Genomic DNA, 23,616 nt, shown 5'->3' with positions numbered 1-23,616 from the left:
AGAAATGACCTAGGAAGTGCTAATAAATAAATAAAGTTAGTGGTACTCTCAATAAAGCAGCTTTGCTGTATTTGTCAGCATCAAAGAAGACCCGGCAGTAAAAAACTAGTAGAGGCTCCTTCAATGCCTGGATGAAAAATACTCCTTCTCCCATCAGAGAGCGCATTGTAAAAAGCCTTACGAGCAGGAAGTAGCCACCCCCCACTCCGACATTTTGGGGACGAATCCTATACAGTTACACATTCTAACATCTCATTTGACCTAAAAACGAAACCGCACTCAAACACGGTCTCTAGAATTTCTTCTTAACTCTAAAGATTAACCGTTTTACACACCAGCAGAATAACTTCCATTTCAAACTGTCACTGATTGTTCAATCAACGGCAACAACGCAACAGTTTAGCCGGGTCTAACTTTTGCACGTTTTTAGCACTGTGAACAAGAACTCGTGACTCACGGTTAAGGAGTTTCAGTTACAGAAACAGATTTAAAAAACCGCACGCAAATACAACTAACAGCGAAACCCAGGTCTGCCCCGACCGAGGCGCCCCACGCGGCCCGGCCCTTGCAGCAGCCGAGCTGAGGCCGAGGCCCCGCCCCGGGGCTCCGAGCAGCCGCGGCCGCTGGCGGCGGGGCCTGCGCGTCTGTTACCGGCGGAGCCCCCTGAACTCGTGGGAGGAGGAAAAAAAGCCTGCCCAACCAAAATCTGTCCGCTTGCTGAACGCCTGCCTATTTCCCCCCCACACACACCAGATGTAGGTCTACCACAAAGGAGCTGAAGTTCAAATAAGGCTGCTTTAGCCTTGCAAGAAATGATGGACTCACAATTTTAAAACCGGAATGCTGAGTTCTTTCTCACCAAGACAAAGTCTTACTGTACCTCAACGGTAACACCGTACAGATGCATGGCTTAGACTGAACAGCCAAGCTGAGAAAAATCTTAAAAAAAAAAAAAAAAAAAGAAAAGAAAAAGAAAGGAAATAACTTTATAGATCATCCAGACATTTGCTTTTCTAACTTCAGTATAGTTCACAAAGCTATGCAGCTGTAGACTCCAGGCTACGTTCACTAAAGAGTTGCACTTCCGATACGCAAACTGCTAAGTGAGATGCCACAACTCGTGCGGACAAGTTGTTCTGATAACCTTTGATGAAAGCACGCTAAGGACAGAAGAAAGAAGACGAAGGAGACAGGGTAAGAATGCATAGTACGAATGGGTTAAATTTAAAATATGCATATGTTTTTTTATGTTGATGGTCCAAAGACGGATTGGTTTGCATATGAGTGAGTGTAAGCTTTTCAAAGACATTACTGCTCCCTAATACAAACAGCAAAACTTCACACAAATTTAAAACAAATTTAGGTGTGAAAATAGTTGAGATATTTTATGATGTCACGCACTGAAGAGCCTTCTTGCCATTATTTTCTCGAATATGAAATTTATCTTATTTAATTCTGCATGTAACTTCGGGCTTCATGTTTCCTCAAACAGGCTGCAAATGCATATGAATACTGCATACCTTTCAACAAACTTTCTAGAACATACTAATTTCTAATGATAACCTTTCTAAAGGGCTACCTGTATTAAAAATGATGAAATCTCTATCCTTTCTTACACTCATGTCTGATAAAAGAGGCACAATTGTTCCTGGAACTTTAGAACAGTCTACAAAATAAATTTCACTTAAGAACAGAACATAGCATGTATGAGTATCTTTGTGTAAACATTAAATATTTACTTTATGGTCCAGCTACTATTCTTCATGAGCAAAATGAATCACATTTATTAAAATGTGAATGTGTTTAAGGGCTATTATGTACTAAGTGCATGTACGCGTGTACACATGCAGCATAAACATTTTTTTTGGTAGTGACTGGATTAAGTGAAAAATAAAGTGAGGCCGCTGTTAAGGGAAATAATAACAATAACAATACTCTCTCAATAATTACATTCCATGTCTAGAACGGAAAATTAGTAAAGCAAAAAGAACAACCCACAAACAGTATTACTAAAACTCTTGGTAATCGAGAATGGAAATATGTACTTCTTGTAACTAAAAAGGCCGTATACTTTTGCCAAAAACTTCAAAATATTACATGGCAGCAAGGGATACATAATCCTTTGAAGTTTCCTGAAGCAGTTGGTACTATTTCAAAACAAAAGTTCTCCAGGAACTAAGATATCCTCATTCTGAAGTGTTTCATTAGTCATCCATTCCCCAGAGTAAAGAAAAAATAAATAAAATAAAATATCTTTTTCCCTTAAAGAAGCATGAGCTAGTTTTTGAATCAAGATTTTAACAAAAATTTAAATGGGCAAAGAAGCTAAGTATAGAATGCATTATAATAAAAGCTTCTGAAGCAATTAATTAGTTTCTGTCAAAAGCGTGGCATGGCTCAAAATGGAACCAAGAACAAGTGACTAAATAAATAAATAAATAAATAGATAGATATAACTCCACCCAATGAACTTGGAAATAAACTTCCTTTTACATCACCTTTTCAAAATTGAAATTACATGCTACTTACTATGTGTCAACCTTTTCCTATCCTCTATTATAGTTCAAGCAAAACTTTAAAACTTTGCCTAATACACGTGGCATTCAGACTACTGTGCAGTACTTTCACTGTGAACTTCCTTTTACCAAACTGAAAAAATTTAATGTTCAGCTTTTTCACAGCAATAATTTTCACCTAAAATCAAGCTACAGGAGTTAATTCTAAAAGAAAATCTGTATTAATGGAAGTCCCTTCCCCTTCAAATTGAGATAAAAATGAATAATTCAAATTAAATAAAAAGGCTACATGAAAAATTGATTGATTAATATAATTCCAATTAAAAGAATATTTGGGAGAGAGAATACGAACAGTGCATGGGTGCGTGCTTTGAAAAAAGTGGCAGGGAATAAGAAAGAAAGCAACTTCAGAAAAGTCATACTTATATATCTTTTTACAATAATGTTGTGAAATCCAGGTAATGGTACTGGCTTGGTGCCTGGAACATGGCAGCTAACTGTACATCCACAAACACTGACTATCAAAGGACTCTGCAGAAGCAAACACTGATGTTGGGGGGGGGGGAGGGGGGGAGACATCACAACAAAACAACAACAACAACAAACACTTCTTATCTCTGTATAGTAGGAATTTACATCTTTTGACAACCTTGCGCCATTTGCTTTTGCAATTCCATTAAAATGTACAACTGCACTACCTACACTAAAAATCCTTTTAGACAATATTGTTAAAGAAACAGTGAAGATTTGTTGTTAGCTTTTCATGTTTCTTCTTTAGAATGAAAAAATATCAAACTACACATGAGTACACAATCAAATAAAATAGTTGATCTTTTCAAGCAAAAATGTTATACGATCTAACAGTATGCCTTTTGTAAATATGCTTTTATTTATGTATCTAAATACTTGAGTAAGCTGAACGCATGGTACCACAGCACGCAGGGTTACGTAGGAAAAGCCAGACCATCAAATGACTGCTAGCCTCATTACATTAAGTATGACCAACATACACACACACAAAAAAACAACCACAACTAATTAACCCACAGAACTGAATTTTGTTAGAGTGGTTTAATGTAGCAACACAAACTCATTTGTAGGTAGGGTAACACTGCTGCTTTTTTCTACTAAGTCAAAGCAACCATACAGGGAAATGTCAGAAAATACTAGTGTTATGCAAAAAGTGAGTATCTTGTATGTTTCACATATATATTTTTCCATCTATCTGGGTATTTCTAAAGAGCCATGAAGTATCAGTTTAAATATGTGCATTCAACTTGGGCATACGCTTAACAATTTAGTCTAGACTATAAGCGCTTTCAGTCAGAACGGGATGAGCAACATACAATGACGCAAATAAATTCTGAGTGTTAGACCTTGTCTATTCACTCTTTAATGAGATGAAAGTCACTTGATATGCCCCCTGCCCTCCTCTCTCCCCCTCAAAAGAAAGAAAACATGATGTAAAAAAACATAGACACAAAATAGAGTGAAATAATAAAACTCCAAACTGGAATTATTTTTCTAAGTATGTAATACTCTGGGTGCCTTTTAAAGGGAAAAGAATGACAATGACTGTAAATCATTTTTGCTTTAACAATAGTTACTATCCCAAAAGATACCATAAGTTAAAAAAAAAGAAATCCTATTTTACTTTAACAGCTGATGGAGCACTCTTGCTTAAGTGTAAAAAGTCAGGTAGGAAACATCTGCCTTCACCTTCTTTATGACTATTATAACTGACGCCTGATGGACTGAAAATGCCTACTTGGCTCCTGAGTTGCAACACTAAAAAAAAAAAAAAAACTAAAACCACAACAGTTTTTTCATGGTTTGTAAGTGAGAATTGCTACCATCATCATATAAGATCTTAATTAGTTGCTCCTCAAACCACAATGGTGAAGTGTTTCTTAATTAGATTATCTTTGCAGTAAAGTTAACTATACTACACAGTACTGAATAAGTTTATTTCTGAAGTCCCTATAATTCCCCTCATGTAACATCTTGGTTTAGTACAGAAAAATGTCTTCCCTGTAACGCAGTCTCCAAGCGTGGATACAGTGTCACATATCATTTACACAAAAGCTGCATTTATATACCTTAGCATGTGACATTTGCATACCTTCAGTCCTCTAGATTAATAACAGCTTACTATAGAAAAACAAGAGGAGCAGCAAGAAGCAGTTACAGAGCTTTTACTTACTGGGCTGTTTCATGAACCTTATCTGTCAAAAAAAGCCATAACAATACAATTTATATTTTGGTACAGAATCTAGACAATTATTTTCCATGCTTATCTTAGTTAAGGTCTTTCACACAAGATTTACAGAGCTGATTATTTTACTTTTGTATTTTTCCAAAATGTTCTCACAGCTCTTCTTTGCAGAACACTGGAAGTGTAGGTGTAAAAAACACATTACAGCCAGTCAGGGATAAGAGATTAGTCTCTCAATGGTTGAAAGACTCGACATTACAAACCACTTGAGTTCGACATGCCAAAGTGTTCATAACATATACTGAGGCTTTTATAAAAAACTTTATTTCCAGAGTAATACTGCAAACGTCTATTTTATTAAAAAAAAAAAAAAATCCAACAAAAACCAGCCATAGCATTGAAAGGTTACTGGTTGCATTTTCAAAGAAACTCAATACTTAATTACATTATTACAAGTCATACTTTCATCTGATGGAGATAAGACCTCATTCTCATTTGTACACAGAAGTCCCAAGGATAGGTAAAACATTTCATAAAACCTTAAAGAAATGGTTAAATACAAATACATGCATGTCTGTTTTGTAAAAATGAGGTAGGTCCTATGAAGAACGGTACCAGAACAAATAACAGAAAAAAGTACACATGTTGGAACATCCACAATTAAATGTGCATTTTTTATACAAGTAGCGTAATAAAAAAGAAAAAAGCATAGTGCTGGCATTGCCACCTTCTCTTAAGGTCAGCTGATTAAAAAAACACAACTCTGAACATATGTCAAACAGTAATACTTTGCACGTAGAAATATTTTTAAATTCACTATTTCAGATTCATGACAGTAATAAATTACAGACTGTGAAACAGCTATATAATTTCAGATGGTAAAATACTCCAACTCCTGTTGAAGTATCACCTGTAAGTTTCAAGATACTCATAACAATCCAAAGATAAAACATTTTGACTAACCAAAAATCCTATATAAATATGACAGAGTACAAAACAGAAATGATTCCAAGGAAAATTAAAGAAAGATTTTATTAACTTTTTCCATTTAAATGACAGGAAAAAGCAATCAAAAGCTGAAACATACAATATCTGTTTCAGAAAGTTTATTACCTCTTTTTCACCAGATCATGGGAACATCCTCAGTTAAGCAAACAACGAATGAGCAAACCAACGAAATTGTTATTATCTACTTTCAGTTATATACATAAATAGGCCAACATTTGATCTACAACCTGATTTATTTATTACCAAAGCACTTACTCCAGCTAGGAGTATGAAAAATGATATGGTTATAACAACAATGCTGCCAACAGTTTTCATACAGATGCAGTTGTATTGGCAAAGAAAAAAAGAAAAGAATAGAATAATATATGCTACCAAGTAGGGTAAGCATACACAAATTTGATTTTAGCTGGGCCTGTACTAGGATGAGTTTGGCAATATAACTGTACCAACTTCCATGTAAAATGCTTATAGGAGTACACAAATATTGAACAGCAAGAATCTTAAAAATGAAATTACTTCAAACTCTCATGCTTTTTTCTAATTAGAAGTTCTACTTCATTTGTAATTAAAATGCCTTTTCCTAAGCATGATTTTTTCACTTCTGCTTTTGTTTGTATGCTTGTTTGTTGGCAAAATTTTGTTTGTGTGTACGAGGATAAGAGAAAGACATGGTGTATTTCCAGCAAATAAAATTTACACCAAACCTACAAACATGTCTTTATACGATGCTGTTCCATGCAACAGCAAGGTTGTAAAGTCTACAGATACTTAAGTGGAATTTTACATCGGTGACGAACATGGCCTCAGCAATACAGCTCCCTCCCAGAAGAGTTAGGGAGAGGGAAAGGAGGAAGAGGGAGGCTGAACCAGAGAAACAGGAAGAAACGTCATCAGCAAGAAGCAGCACTAATTAAGGACAAAGAGTACAAGCAATTACTTGTCATAAGTACAACAGAAGAAAACAGAAAGCTAGTGTGTTATACATCTAATAAGTATGATCTTCCTCTCTCCTGGTAAGGAACCCTGATGTCCTCAAAATTTTATGGTCTCCTAATCAAAAATGATGAGGAAGCAAATCAAAAGTATTAAAGCCTTCCTTAAAACTGCTTCTCTGGCTTCTTGCCCCAGTTCTAGCAGGCTTTTTTTTTTTCTCTCCCTGAAGGAATCATCATTCAGAGTTGTGCAAACAAGAATGTTGGTTATGAAGCTCACTTGAATCCAGCTACAGAAAAAATGCAATGTATTTGATATAGCCAATCACAATATGTAACAAATAGCCTTCGTTCTGTATTTTCTTCTTCTATAAAAATGAACAAGTAAAGGCAATAAAACTAAGAGATTGTTTCACAAACAGACTGCAGGAAGGAAGACATCTGAAGACAGTACATTTCTTGCTTCAAATTGTAAAGGTGCATTCTTTTATCAACATACTTTTATTTCCTATGTTTTTTCTTGTAAGAACACCTTAGAAAAGGTGATATGCAGACAAGTTTATAAGAGAGAAGCATTTCAGCATGGTCTAATCATGCTGATGTCATTCACTGATGGCTTACCTTCTGAATTTTGAAATAACGTTTGAACAGATATGTTAAGATGAGGTTGATGAACTCTGTTCCAAGGTTTCTTATACAATTCTTTAACAAAAAAAAAAAGAAAAAAAAAAAGGAGAAAAACAAACTGTTATAAGTTCTTCTGTATTTCTTCAGCCTGGAAAAGAATGTGCACCCCAAATCCTATGCTTGAATAAGGACATGAGATGCTGTAAACAGACAAAAGTGAACTCAGAGAAAAAAATTAAGTTTCCTTTCAGTGGGTAAAAATAGTTACATTTTTTTGAGGGGAAGAAAGGTATTTCAATTAAAACACTGAAATAAAACCCATATCACACCTACTGTGTCAGAGACATTTGCAAGAACAGTCCATCTATACTGTAATACAAGGCCTGGAAACTCCCATGATTTCTAAATGTGACTTGCTATGCAAATCTTGATTATGCAAGTTACTGCTGTCTGGGGTGAATTTCTGTTCCCCATTTTCCAGGGTTCCAAATAACATTCCTTTACTCAGAGAAACCATATAAAATCCCAAACATTTATCTGTCGAGTTTTCAAAATTCTTGACAAGTTCTGTAAAGTACAATGCTCTTCTGTTTGCAAAATGAAAAAGCTTATTCCAAACTGCATAAGAAACTGAGGCAAAAATACATTTCCAAAAACTCTGAGAATGATCTTATTTGATGAATGATCAAATGCTTACGTTTGTTTGAACCATTTACAAAAGCATTTACAGAAATGTATTTGGTTTATTTCAAAACAGAAAAATGTGAATGACTAATAACCATTACTAATAACCATATCTCTTCTCAGTATAAATAATTAAAGCCTGCATATCCATCATTATTTTGGAACTAAGAAAAATTACTTAAAAGTCAGTAGCTGCCTAGATCCATAAAAAAAAATCACATTGGATGGGACCTCACCACCTTCTCACAATGTAAAACTAACTTCAACATTAGATCACGTCACTCAGTGTCTTGCCTAAATCAAAACCTTATATATTTCCAGGAATGGAAATTCCACCATCTCTTTGTGTGACTTCTTGTGATTTAGCTCAGCACCACACAGCTGTTCATTTACGCATCCTGCTTCCCACAGCGGGATGGGGGAGAGAATGAGAAAAAGGGGGGGGAAAGGGTGTAAAAAAGAAAAGGGTGGGGAGGGAAAAAAAAAAAAAAAAACAACCTCGTGCATTGAGATAATGACAGTTTAAGAGGATAGAAAAGGAAGAGGAAAAAAAAAGATGACAAAAGAATATACAGAACAAGTGGTGCCCAATACAACTGCTTATCACTTGACAACCAATGCCCCTGAGCAGTGGCCTCCCCCCCACCTGACTCCCCCTAAGTTTTATCATTCTGCATGATACCGTAGAGTATGGGACAGCCTTTTGGCCAGTTTGGATGAGATGGCCTGGCCGTGTTACCTCCCAGCTCCTTGTGCACACCTGGCCTTCTTGCTGGCAGGGCAGTATGAGAAGCTGAAAAGTCCTTTCTGCTCTGTGTAAGCACTGCTCTGTAACAGCTAAAACACTGGTGTGCTACCAGCATTATTCTCATCCTAAACCCAAAATACACTACACCATACTAGCTACTAGGAAGAAAACTATCTCTGCTGAAACGAGGACACTGCTTCAGTCCTTGTCTGCTGTCATTGTGGAACTCTTTTCTGAAATCCAAAATAAATTTTTCCTGAGGCAATTTGGATCCATTGACCCTTGTACTTTCACTGTGCCCTTCTGAAAAGAATCCATCTTCTCTACTAACACCCATTAAGCAGCTTAAAACAGCAGGAGTATGTCTCTTACCTCCTCTCCTAGGCTAAACAAACCTAGCTTGCTCTGATGCTCCTCATACATCATCTCTGCTAGCCCCTATCTATCCATGTTGGTGGTGCTCAGCTGGACTCATTTGAGTTTCTCATAGCTGTTACTATCACAGGTCATGTCATTTATAAAATTACATTGTACTAAAGATGACCAAGCAGTAAGATGACAGTCGTTTAAACACTGAATGGTTATTCCATGTGAAAAGTTTTATAAGCAAAGAAAAAAAATGTTGATAACACCACCTTGGTTTTAAAAAGTATCAAGCAGGCTTTATACACTGAAGAAGCTCTATATTGGATTTTTTTTTTAATTATGAAAACTACGATAGATGTATACATGCATGTTAAAATTAACCAACAAATCTATTAGAAATATGTGACATCAAGGTTGTATTTATGCAACTGATACAAGAATGTTCCCTGACAAGGGCATTCATGGCAGTATTGCCAATGCTAAGTTCATGTTTCCTAGAGAACTGTTGCCTATAAGCTTGTCGTATTATTTTGTTTGTTTTTAAAGATATTAATTTTTAAGGATTATATTTGTAAATATACAAAATATAAATATGTTTAAATAAAATCATAAATTTTGGAAACTTGTGGCACTTGCCTGGTAGGAAGGGCTCTTCAAATACTGGTATTTATTACATGGTTTCTTGGGATTCTTGACACACTTTAGATAATCTGGCAACTACTAACTACAGTTTTGACCACAGTGTAGCACAGTTATTCCAGATGATGCCCTCTTTAGCTGACATGAGCTCATATGGGACAAGAAAATTATCTCTTTTTTTCACAGACAAGCTAATTTACATGGCCATAGGTTGCACCTAGAGAAATTTAGATTAGACATCAGGAAAAACTCTCTCTCAAAGAGTGGTCAGACACTGGAACAGCCTGCCCAGGGAGGTGGTGGAGTCACTGTCCTTTGCAGTGTTCAAGAAGCGCCTGGACAAGGTACTGTGAGATATGATTTAGTAGCTTAGTGGGTAGTATTGGTGATAAGATGACAGTTGGACCAGATGATCTTGTAAGTCCTTTCCAACCTTGTGTTTCTATGATTCTGTGATTCTAAATACTATGTAATATTCTATCGTCAGTTTTAGAACAGATTATCTTGTATTTATTTATTTTTTTAAAAAGCTTGCACAGATTTCCAATATGTTACTTACTGTTAAATTTATTTTAAAACAGATTTTACGAAGTTCTTTGAAGAAGAATATTTAACCATAAATAGAGGATCATGATGACAAGAAGATTCATCTGTTTAATGCTTATAGCTGTTGTGGGAACTGCTGCAAGCAAAACACAGGAATTTGAAGGCAATGATGAAGAAAAAGAACAAGAATTCATTTATATGAACAGATATAAACGTTCCAGTGACACACAGGACAAATGCACTTACACCTTTATTGTACCTCAGCAGAGAGTAACAGGTGCCATTTGTGTCAATTCTAAAGAACCTGAGGTTCTACTTGAAAACCGGGTAAATAAACAGGAATTACAGTTACTTAACAATGAACTTCTTAAACAAAAGAGACAAATAGAAACTCTCCAGCAATTGGTGGAGGTAGATGGTGGGATTGTTAATGAGGTCAAGCTCTTAAGAAAAGAGAGCAGAAATATGAACTCTCGTGTCACACAACTCTATATGCAGTTACTACATGAAATTATCCGGAAACGGGACAATGCCTTAGAACTTTCCCAACTTGAGAATAAGATTTTGAACCAAACTGCAGACATGTTGCAACTTGCAAACAAATACAAAGACTTAGAGTACAAGTACCAACATTTGATGTCAATTGCAAATAATCAGTCAATAATAATTGCCCAGCTAGAAGAACACTGTCAGAGAATGCCATCCATAAAGCCTCTTCCACAAACTCCACAGCCACCAAACAAAGCGTACCACCCTCCTACTTACAATCGCCTGATTAACCAGATATCTACTAATGAGATTCAGAGCGATCAGAATCCGAAGGTTCTGCCACCTACCTTACCAACCATGCCTGCAGTAACTAGTATTCCAACTTCAACTGACAAACCATCTGGTAAGTAATATTATTGATATGTCTACACTAATAATAAGTAGTAGGAAACATCGTAATATAAGAAAATGCAAATAATTTATCCAGCAAAATAAATGATTTTTAACTGATAGAGATTCTTAGATCTCAATGAAAATCAATGGAGACACTCCCAGTGAAGCAAATGGGACTTTTGGATGAACCACTCATGAAATGAATTTATATTCTAACACAATCTTTACCTTTATACCTTATTGTGCCTTCTCCTTAAGAACAGGAAATGGTAATAAGCGACTTTGTATCAAACACTGATTTTACGGTTGTTTCAGTTCTTGTTATTGAGTTTTTGTTTGCAGAATTTAGAACTATCTCAAACTTCACCTCCAGCTAAAACACCTTCTTAGGCCAGGAATGAATAAAACTGACAACAGCAGAATTTGAAAACAATATTTTATCTGTTCTTAATGCAGATAGCCTCACAGTCCCTGAACCTTTGGCTCTTAATTCTTTCTTAAAATAGGAAGAGGTTATGTTCACTCTTGCTCTCAAGGTTTTAGGTCCTTAACTTCTAGTCACAGCTGTTTTGAGATTCTGTGATTTTACAGACATTTTTATCATGTTGGTTATGGAGTCAGTTTGCTTTACATGAATAGCAAATAAAAAGGAAAATAGTTAAAGTCCTGGGTATTATATTTTTATTATTGTTTTTAATATAAAGAAATTTTAGTAGCCTTGTCAACGCCAGGGAAAAAAGGTAATCAGGCTAAGATTAATTAGTCAAAGAATGCTACAGTAATCCCCAACAGCCTTCCATACAAGACTCCCCACATCAACAATCTGAATCAAGTCTTATAGCATGTTCGGAGGAGGAGGTCAACATAATTTTAATATACCTGTTGTAGAACAAACAAAAAAAAAGCTAAAAAAATTTATTTTGAATACCTAACAGATTTAAACACATTAGTCCCATGGATTTTTCCTGTGTTACTTTACCAAGACAAATCAGTTTATACCAAATGTTTGAGACGAAGGAGCTGCAGAAAATTCTTAGTAAGTGACAGTCAATGATTTAAATATTACTTACTTGTGCCCAAGATTGAACTGCTATAATTCATGACATCTGAAGGGGTTTGACACTTTGTGTAAACATTTATGAAGCTATTATAAGTTTTTAAATCTAGCAGGTGATAACTTCTGTGCTTGTATAAATCCAGAACGGAATACATCTGTGTTGTACTTGCAAAGGGCACTTGCACTCTAAGACAGGAGGAAAGGGAAGCAAGTGGTACAATAATATGGAACATTATATAGCTGTTATTACTCTCTTAAGAGTTCTGCCATAAGCAAGAATGAAAGCATTGGAAATCAGAGTTCAATTAATCTAGATGATTGGTAAATCACAGGTAAAGAATCCACTTGCACCTATGGTTCCACATATTTCAAGAACATAGTTCATGTTTTATGTGTCCTGAATTGGGAATACAAGAGAAGTATTTTATTATTATTATTATTATTATTATTATTATTATTATTATTATTATTAATTATTTTTAGCATTGGAGCAACATGCAATTGCTTCAGAAAAAAAAGGCATACCACAGACTAAGGCATGAAATAATGCATGAGATGCACATAGCATATACTTCAAGGCTATTTGCAACTTACTTCAAATAACCTATCAAACTCTTTAGATTTATCAAATATAGTAATTGCCGTTAAATAAATAAATAAAATAAAAACACAAACACATAACTTATTTCTCCGTGGAAATTTTCCCAACGAAAGAAACTCGAGGAGGTGTTTCAGTCCACAGAAAATCTCAACCTGACTTTCCTACAAAGTAGTCAGTTTACAACACTGCCAAAGATGAACTGGCCATAGCTTGCACTGTGTCACGCAAAACCTATTGTTGTCTAACTCCGATGGGCAGCTAGTTACCACTCAACTGCTCTCACTCCCCCTCATCAGCAGGGCTAGGTGAAGAACATGAGATGGAGGAAAGAAAAGCTTGGGTTTGATATAGGTGCTGTTTAATGAAACAAAAGCAAAGGCCACACAGAACCAAAAGGAGAAACAATTATTCTCTTCTTCCCAGCAGCAAACAATGTTCAGCCACAGCCTGGGGAAGCAGGGCCTCAATACACATAGCAGTTGTTTGAGAAGACAGACATTTCCATAACAAGAGCCTCCCTTTCTCCTGCTTCCCCAGCTTTTATTGCTAAGCGTGACATCATATAGCATTGAATATCCCTTTGGACAGTTTAGGTCAGTTGCCCTGGTGATGACCCCTCCCCACCTCTTGCCCACCCTCAGTCTACTGGATTTTGGAGGGTGTGTGTGGTGTGATACCAAGTCAGTTCCAGCAACATGTGGAGAGCACAGCACTGTGTGGGCTGCCGTGGGTGAAGTTAAATTGATCGCAGCCAGACCCAGTACAGAACCACAGAACATTAGAATCATGAATCATGGAATTTTCACTATGTAAAAAAAAAAAAAAAAAGGAGAAAAACACATCTACTATAATTTATTTGAATTGATACAGTAGAGGATATATCAGGAGAGAACTGCCCTTGTGACTGGTACTTTTTAATATATTTATCAATGATATAGGCAACTGGATCAATTGCACATTTGGCAAGTTTGCAGATGACACTAAGCTGAGTGGTGCAGTTGATACAACAGAAGGAAGGGATGCCATCCAAAGGGACCTGGACAAGCTAGAAAAGTGGGCCCACATTAACCTAAATGAAGTTCAACAAGTCTAAGTGCAAGGTGCTGCACCTGAGTGGGGCCAACCCCTGACATGAGGACAGACTGGGAGAACTCATTGAGAGCAGCCCTGCAGAGAAGGACTTGAGGGTTCTGGTGGCCAAAAAGCTTGACATGAGCCAGCAGTGTGCACTTGCAGGCCAGAAGGCCAACTGCATCCTGGGCTGCATCAACAGAGGGATGGCCAGCAGGTTAAGGGAGGGGATTGTCCCCCCTCTACTCTGCCCTTCTACGGCCCCACTTGGAGTACTGCGTCCAGGTCTGGGGCCTGCAGCATGGGAAGGATGTGGAGCTGTTAGAACGAGTCCAGAGGACGGCCACAAAGTTGAGCAGAGGGCTGGAGCACCTCCCCTATGAAGAAAGGCTGAGAGAGCTGGGGCTGTTCAGCCGAAAGAAGAGAAGGCTCCGGGGTGACCTTACTGCAGCTTTTCAATTCTTTAAGGGGGCTTATGAAAAAGTTGGAGAGCAACTTTTTGCTCAGGCAATGACAGGACAAGGGGGAATGCTTTGAAACTGAAACAGGGAAGATTTAGATCAGAGGTTAGGAGGAAATTCTTCACTTGGAGGCTGGTGAGGTACTGGAACAGGTTGCCCAGAGAATCTGCAGACCTCCCACGCCAGAGGTTTTCACGAGCGAGTTCAACAAGGCCCTGGGCAACCTGATCTAGTGGGTGGCATCCCTGTCTATGGCAGGTTGTTGGAACTAGATGATCTTAAAGGTTCCTTCCAACCCAAGCCATTCTATGATTCTATGATAGGATAGTCACTTTAATGATTAGGAAAAGAGGGAAAGGCCTCAAGTTGTACCAGGGGAGGTTTAGGTTGAGAAGAAACATGTTCTAATTTCCAGAAAGAGTAGTCAGACATTGGAACAGGCTGGCAGGGAGGTGTCACTGCCCCTGGGGGTATTTAAGGAAAAGTTGGACATGGTGTTTAGGGAGGTGGTCTAGTGGGTGATACTGATGATAGGGGTCTGGTTGGATCAGATGATCTCGAAGGTCTTTTCCAACCTTAATGATTCTATGATTCTATTATCTGTCGACTTAGCCCAGTATTTTCTGGTAAGGTGTTCTAGGGCTGGTGAGAGTTGCTATATAATTCTCTTTCATGTAACATTCTCATTGATTTCCTCATTATTTTCCAAAAGTTTATTATTTGCTTTTCTGGATCTATTATCCACAAATTTAACAGAAGTCCATCTTTTGAGTCAGTGACAGAAATACGAAGGGAGAAGTACAGAAGATTATTAAAATAAAATCTGGCTGAAATGAATCTGAAGATGATATTTGGCTTTTCCCACAAAGCAGAAAGTTTTCATTTCTGACAGATGCATCTCCAATCCATTTATGTATAATCTTAATAATGGAGATTTACAACCTTGCTACATGATATATTTCCAATCCCAGCTGAGTTTACTGCCAGATTAGACAATTCATCAGGGAAAAACAAATTCCCTTGCTGTATCTTAAGTCTACAACTATTCATCCTATGGACAGCAGACATAGAAAAGCATCTATTTCTTTTTAATATATGGAAGAACAGTATTATAATTTTTCTAACTTTCTGGAAGTGGAATATCTATCCTTCAAACATTCTTTTCAGACTTTACCTGACCTGTTAAAATCTATTGAAAACTCATTCACATTCTGCTTGTGCTTTTAAGTACTCAAACTGGTTTTACTATCACATAGAACGACAAAGGTACTATGCATATGAAGTAACTCTTCTATTCTTCTATCTTCACATAGCATTTTCCTTTTTTGCAAAGTGAAATGTTATTGACTCACAATCAACTTGCAGTACTATAGAACCCCATGATCCTCGCCTGAGGCAGTACTGCTTTTCTAGCCATCTTTCATTTTGGTCTCCAGAGGTCCATTCCCAATTTGATTTGACATGTGCTATTTTTTTTTCCCTTATCTATGACATATGCTATTTTCCCCTTGTCTACGTAACTTATCAGAAAAAGAAATTTCATGTTTGTTCTGTACAAATCCACACAAACATTTCTCTCATTTTTTAGTTTACAACAGTTTGATTTGTTCAAGGAAATGCCCATCTACTGAAGTTAAGCTACTCAGTCTTTCATTTCCAGGATATCCTTCTCTACTCCTTTCCTCTCTCACCTTTTCTGTAGGCAAGGAACATAAAATACCTCTTCCTCACCATCCAGGATGTTCTCTGTTCTCCAAACATATCTCAAAGCCCCTCCCCACAATTAGAATCATAGAATATCCTGAGTTGGAAAGGACCCATAAGGATCATCAAGTCCAACTCCTGCCCTGGCAGCCTCGCAGCCAGCCCTCGCCATCCTCTCTTACACCCTGCGGGGCTCTACTGATGTCTAGAATGAATTAGGGAAAAAGAAGGAAAAAAATACAACTGTGGACAACAACCCACGAAACAACCTGCCACAGCTGTCCAGCCACTGAAAGAAAATCCATGTACATTGTATCCAATCCTTTCTATACTGTGCCTAAAGTTCTAAAATTTGCCAAAGCTCCTAATTGTACTAACCATCTAACCACACCTGACCTATTCAAAAATAAAAATTGAAGCAAAATAGAATAACAGTATTACATGGCATCTTATTTTAATCTGTTGACAGATAGTCTTCATCATAAAATAGTAAGTCAATGTTTTCTGTTATCTTGGACTTAATACTGTTGTAGTCTTTAATTATTTAAGAACAAAAGCAACAAAGGGTCATTCCTTGTACCTTGACCTAGCAACTATTTTGTCTGAGCTTCCTTCAGATTTTTAAAGCTACTGGAAAATTCATGATCTAGCCAGGTCAATTTCTTACTATTTTTCCTAGCCTTATACAGTAGCAAAATCCACTGTAGTGTTCTCAAGAGACACTCTTTAATGAACTTCTAAACTCTTTTGTTGGACTAATTTTTCTAAAGGATTTTCTCGCTCTCTGAATTTGCTTAAGTCTGTTATATGTGAGCTCATTTTCTTTGTTTTGCTTTCTTTTCTTTCTTAAGAATTGCAGATTCCATTATTTCACACTCAAAAGATTGCCCACAGTGCTTTCTATTTCAGATTTTCTGCCAGTTCGTCCCTACTTGCTAGGTTTAAACTTAATATGGCTTGCACTCTATTTTGTCTGTTTCTCCATTTTATGCATTTATCAAAAAGCTGTTACCAACAAATTCCAAAACCTTGTTATATTATCTGATACATTCTATTCCCAACAGATAGAGAGATAGTTAGAAGTAGGTAATTCAAAATAGTTAGCAAGAAGCTTACATTGCCATACAATAAAAATCTACAGACAACGTGGCATTTATTTTCGAGGCTAGAACTGACAAGTGGAACATAAGATCTGAGAATTCCTATAGACAGCTATGTACTGTAATGTTTTTGTTAATCATTCTCATAATAAATCTGCTAATATTCATTATTTTGGTTTAACTGAATTGCTTTCATTACTACGATAACTTACAAATAAGGTAGAAAGGTTAATTAGAAGGAAAAGCAAGTGCAAGTATTTGGTAAAAACATACAGAATATGCAGAAAATACTTATAAAATAAAAAATGCAATGAAGTTAGAGGACATAAGTGTAATTTTGCATGTGGAATGTCAGTATGCATAGACACAAACTATACAGTACAGATAGAAGAATAAAGCGATGGATAGTTGGATAGTGGCACATACTACATTTCTTCTCACAGAATCACAGAATCTCTAGGTTGGAAGAGACCTCAAGATCATCGAGTCCAACCTCTAACCTAACACTAACAGTCCCCACTAAACCATATCCCTAAGCTCTACATCTAAACGTCTTTTGAAGACTTCCAGGGATGGTGACTCCACCACCTCCCTGGGCAGCCCGTTCCAGTGCCTAACAACCCTTTCAGTAAAGAAATTCTTCCTAACATCTAACCTAAAACTCCCCTGGCGTAACTTTAGCCCATTCCCCCTCGTCCTGTCACCAGGCACGTGGGAGAACAGGCCAACCCCCACCTCGCTACAGCCTCCTTTAATGAACTTATACAGAGCAATAAGGTCACCCCTGAGCCTCCTCTTCTCTAGGCTGAACAAGCCCAGCTCCTTCAGCCGCTCCTCATAGGACTTGCTCTCCAGGCCCCTCACCAGCTTCGTCGCCCTTCTTTGGACCCGCTCAAGCACCTCGATGTCCTTCTTGTAGTGAGGGGCCCAAAACTGAACACAGTACTCGAGGTGCGGCCTCACCAGAGCCGAGTACAGGGGGACGATCACCTCCCTAGCCCTGCTGGTCACAGTGTTTCTGATACAAGCCAGGATGCCGTTGGCCTTCTTGGCCACCTGAGCACACTGCTGGCTCATATTCAGCCGACTGTCCACCATCACTCCCAGGTCCTTCTCTGCCTGGCAGCTCTCCAACCATTCCTCTCCCAGCCTGTAGTTCTGCTTGGGGTTATTGCGCCCCAGGTGCAGGACCCGGCACTTGGCCTTGTTGAACTTCATGCAGTTGACCTCAGCCCATCGGTGCAGCCTATCCAGATCCTCCTGCAGAGCCTTCCTACCCTCGAGCAGATCGACACACGCACCTAGCTTGGTGTCATCTGCAAACTTACTGAGGGTGCACTCAATGCCGTCATCCAGATCATTGATGAAGATGTTAAAGAGGTCTCGTTTTAGTTGTGATTATATCACAACTTGGAAAAAAGAAAAGCATGCTGAAGATGTTCTTCCATCAAGATGCATGAAATGAGGGTCCAAATACTGTAGATATCTCAGACAGTTTAATAAGTGACAAAACTATTTATCAAAGTATTGTGATTTCCAATTGTAGAGTATTTTAAGTATTCCAATCTCTTTTAGATAACAATCATTTGAACACACATTCATGTCACATGTTCTTAAAAATATAGTGAAAAAAAATTAAGATCCTGTAAAAGAAGCCACTGGAAGAGATGGGCCACAATAAGCCCCCGGAAAAAAAAAAAAAAGTATGTAAGTAATTATACAGCTACAGAATTCAAAATACTACTACAGTTGCTCTTTTTAATATGGGCCACTACATACACGTTGTGATAAAATAAACAAGAGCAATTTAAATTACCATCATTCATTACCTCTATCTCTTTCCACCACTCACAATAAAACCATCCAACTGTGTCACAGAATACTCTATCTACATTTGCACTTCCAGAAATCTGAACAGTTGGGTACAACAGAATTAGAAAATGGGCTTAGCAGCAGCACCCTAATTGCATTCTGTGAATATGACTGAGGAAACAAGAACACAGCAATACCACACACCAAAGAAATGGATTGCCTCCTGGTGCACTGATGTTTTATTAGCCAGTTAAAAAGACAAAAACAAACCAACAAACAAAAAACAACAACCAAACAAACAACAAACCAGCTCCCCAAACACCAAAATTTTTCCTATGAAACATTTATTACTACTTCATTTACTAAGTGTAAGGCTAGCTCTACTACTTCCATTGTTGGACACTGGATTATGAAAAAGGGTAAAGGAACTGAATTAATTTAAAAGAGGTTACTCTTAATAGCAATACATGCTTCAGTATGACTGTTGACAGAAGATCTGACAAGCCTTCCTCCTTCAGCATGGAAAACAAGGGTCTCTAACCCTGAGGATTCTTTGTTGACTGCTTGTCAGGTATGAGCATAGTAGCAAAGCATCTAGAAGTTTCTAAGTGCAGTTATCATCACAGACTAATGAATTGTTCGTATCTAAATTTCTCATACTTGTTAACATGGAATCTATCTCCCCACAGGAATAAAATAATGAACAAAAGACACTTTCAAAACGACAATGCTCTATAAAGAGTCTACTAAATTCAGGGAAACAAAAAAATCTATTCTCCTGAAAATGGGAAAGAGCACTATCTTAACTTCCATGAATGCGAAGTATTTTAAAGTATTTTAAATCATCTCATTTATCTAAAAATCTCTCACTGTATAAGTGCACATTCCATGTTATGAATCTGATTTTTTAATTTTGTTTAGTGTATTATCATTTATTAGAGTGACAGCAGTAACCTACATTCATGTTTTATGTTGCTGATTCCACTGTTTATTTTCATTACATTTTTGGCGATTTAAAAAGCTCAAAATCTCCAAGACGGAAATAAAGTCAAAGTTATTTTCCTTTAGAAAACAGAATGATAATAATATATATCTACAGAGTAATTCCTTTTTAGTTTCTTTGAAAATATGACCAATGTTATTAGACTTCAGTAGCCTTAAACGAAAATCTACCCATATCATTATTTCATTGTGAAGTGTTCCAGAAAAAAAAAGTTACAGCAAAGTAATCTGTTTGCAAACACTGAGTGGACACTAAAGCTTCAATAGGAGAAAAAAGAAATGCACTATTCAGCTGAAGCAAACATACTGTGTAAAGTGTGAAAACATGCTACCCATTCAAACACTGCTCCGCATTAAAGTTATACTCAGTTGCATTTTGACTGCAGAGTCCTTCTGTTTTGACACAGGGCCCTGGAGAGATTGCCTACAAGCATTAGAAGATGGCCATGATACAAGCTCTATCTATCTTGTAAAACCAGAAAACACAAACCGACTTATGCAGGTCTGGTGTGATCAACGGCATGACCCTGGTGGCTGGACAGTCATTCAGAGAAGACTGGATGGGTCTGTCAACTTTTTCAGGAACTGGGAGACATACAAGGTTAGGACAAGTGAGCAGTTTGTTTTCCACCCTCTAAAAATTAATGGTAAAGTTAATTTAAAAGATAATTTTAGAGTTTTCACAATAGATTTCTTAAAAAGGAACTTGTTTTCCACTTAAGAATACACTCAGATTTACCATTAAAACATATGCACAGTATTAACGCCCTTCTCTTGCTTCCTTTGCAGCAAGGATTTGGTAATATAGATGGAGAATACTGGCTTGGTTTAGAAAATATTTATTGGCTAACAAATCAAGGCAACTACAAACTGCTCATAACAATGGAAGACTGGTCAGGTCGGAAAGTATTTGCTGAGTATGCTAGTTTCAGACTAGAGCCAGAAAGTGAGTATTACAAGTTGAGATTGGGACGCTACAATGGAAATGCAGGAGATTCTTTCACTTGGCACAATGGTAAACAGTTCACCACACTGGACCGGGACCACGATGTATACACAGGTACAAAAGGCCCCCTTTTGGTTTCCTTGCCTTCGTTGGTTTTTTTTTGCTTGTTTGTTTTGTTTTCTTAAATAAAAAAGTACAGCTGTAGACAAAAAAATAAAAATGAAATTGTATTTTAGAGTTGTCAATTAGTAACTTATGAAATACAAACTGATGTGTCAACCCTTATATGTACTAACTGAATTAAAAATTCTCACTCTCACTGAAATATTTATTAGTTACATTAAATGCAGCTCTGTAACATACATTAAGGTTATTTGAGACAATAATGCAACCAGATTTTCCATCAAAGCATAGTAGCATTAATGAGTCCATTTGTAGAACTTAAGACTTGGTTCTTGAAGAAGCAGCACCTTGCACTGCACAGTACCTACAAATTAAATACACAGTTAAAAGTACATTTTGTGCTAGGCTTGTTTGCGTGCTTTAAGATTTTAAAATTTTTCCTAAGACTGAATCGTAGCTTTCTTTTACAGGTAATTGTGCTCATTACCAAAAGGGAGGATGGTGGTACAATGCATGTGCTCATTCAAATCTCAATGGAGTTTGGTATCGTGGAGGACATTACCGCAGCCGGTATCAGGATGGTGTTTACTGGGCTGAATTCCGGGGGGGATCATATTCACTAAAGAAAGTTGTTATGATGATAAGACCTAATCCCAACACATTCCACTGAGATAATTTTTCTCTCTCTCTTTTTTTTTTCCCCTTTCTTGATCTAAAAAAGGATGTATAACTATACTGTTAGCACCTGGAATTATTTCAGAAATGAGGAATGTAAGATACTGTAAATTTATTGCTAAGATGTGAGGGCTTGTATATTTTATTTTCAAGAATCATTCCAGGGAAAGAAAAGCTGAAGTAAAAAACAACAACACCAAAACAACATAACATTCAGAACGCTTCTCTGTACTAGAAGTAGTTATATTAAGCCATTTACAACTGACAATTGAAATGGATTGTAGATACATTTTCTGTTTTTTATTCCCTGTAAATTAAGTTTGGATGGTAAAAATACTGCCACAACATTTAAATATTTTTGGATGTTATATTATATATAAATATTCTCAAATACAGGAAATATTACAAACTGTACAGCAAGAGTTCTATTATTATTATAAGCAATCACTAGACACAGGAAATCATCCTTTGAACTAGGTATCTGGTATATTAGTATGGTTATTTTAATTTAATCTTTGTTAACTGACATGAATAAAATTAATACTATATAACTTGAGTTTGTGAACAGATGCGCAAACCATTACTGTCATAATAAATTCAGTCTTTCCTATTTACTTTGAGCATTTTAGTAATCAGTTCCTACAAGTTAGAATTGGCATTTGATTAAAACGTTTTAGATGGAAAACTTTAATCATTTTTCTAATCAGAATGAACTAGCTACCTGCACAGGGAAATAAACCCAGATTTACTATGGATACTGTATAGCCAACGTGTCATATTATACTATATTTTGTACCTGACTTCAGTCATTACCTGCTGTGTAGGCTCTCTAGTCAGAAATGGCTGGATATAAATTAAAGGGACTATCCAACTTTGCAGGCAAATGATGGATACCACTATATAAGCTATTAAATATTCTTAGCCAATAGGCGAAAATTATATAAAGAAGCTACCTATAGCCAAAAACAGTTATTATTTGCCGTATTTCACAATTATATTATTGTCAAATTATTATAACATTTTACTCATCTATAATTAGAGTTTAGTCACAACTATGACATACTGACTGGCATAATTCTAATATTCTTCCATGGTAGGTTTCTAGAACAGACTGTTATTAACACACCTTTCAAAATGGAAATTACCATGAAAAATGTAAGTTAAAGAATGCATGTAAGAAGGAGGGAAAGCAAAAACCCCTGGAATTTCAATATATTTCTCAGTAAGCCTGCAAGACACTTAATGTGTTTGGACATCTGTTTGCACACTTTTTCCCTTATTACCTCATGAATTCTTTACAAAGGTATGATGTGCATTAAACTGGTGTGTGAAGCAGCATGTGTTGTATATAACAAAGTAGGGTTTTTAATATATTAGATCACCCCTGTAATATTGTACTCTTTTAATAAAGCAACAAACGTTATTTTGAAATATTCAGATTTCATCCTGTTTTAGTTCAGGTTACTTGCAGAAAAGCATAATCAATTTCACAGAGTATCTGACACATTCAAGCCAACTGGGGATGGGAAGAGGAGGTAAGGAAGGAGCAGAATAATGAATGAAAAACAGTATGTCTGGTTGTACCTAATAAGTTAGATCCTGTCATGTATTAAAAAAGCCTATTGTCATCATAATGAAATACTTTCCACAAATGTTGTAGGCAATCTTTTAAAGACACAGGATTACAGAAACTAAACACATTGGAAAGAGTTGTGTATGTTATTATATAGACACTATTCATGAAATTCAAGCTTTGCTTGGCTCAATGTGGACCATCACAGTAAGACAACAATAAGGATCATATCATTATTTCATAATTTATCTAAGACTTGATCAGATAAGCCACCAGTAGAAAAATACACAACATTTAACATGCTATTTATATTTTTAAGATAAAGGCT

The 23,616-nt window shown here is 36.7% G+C and overlaps 2 protein-coding genes across 24 annotated transcripts in view; one reads left to right on the top strand and one right to left on the bottom strand.

Annotated features, from left to right (window-relative positions):
• Positions 1 to 23,616, bottom strand: part of RALGPS1 (Ral GEF with PH domain and SH3 binding motif 1) — a 146,308-nt gene that overhangs the window by 73,922 nt on the left and 48,770 nt on the right. The window lies entirely within an intron of this gene.
• ANGPTL2 (angiopoietin like 2) lies at positions 637 to 23,146 on the top strand. Its single transcript, XM_005023985.5, has 5 exons — positions 637 to 1,194; positions 10,317 to 11,173; positions 20,379 to 20,572; positions 20,761 to 21,031; positions 21,511 to 23,146. The coding sequence occupies exons 2-5, from the start codon at positions 10,366 to 10,368 to the stop codon at positions 21,708 to 21,710; spliced, it is 1,473 nt and encodes a 490-aa protein (XP_005024042.1). The 5' UTR covers positions 637 to 1,194; positions 10,317 to 10,365; the 3' UTR covers positions 21,711 to 23,146.

Source organism: Anas platyrhynchos, chromosome 18 (assembly GCF_047663525.1).
Source record: "Anas platyrhynchos isolate ZD024472 breed Pekin duck chromosome 18, IASCAAS_PekinDuck_T2T, whole genome shotgun sequence".
Classification (NCBI taxonomy): domain Eukaryota; kingdom Metazoa; phylum Chordata; class Aves; order Anseriformes; family Anatidae; genus Anas; species Anas platyrhynchos.
Note: the sequence above shows the minus strand (reverse complement) of the source record. Positions and strands in the feature narration are given on the sequence as shown.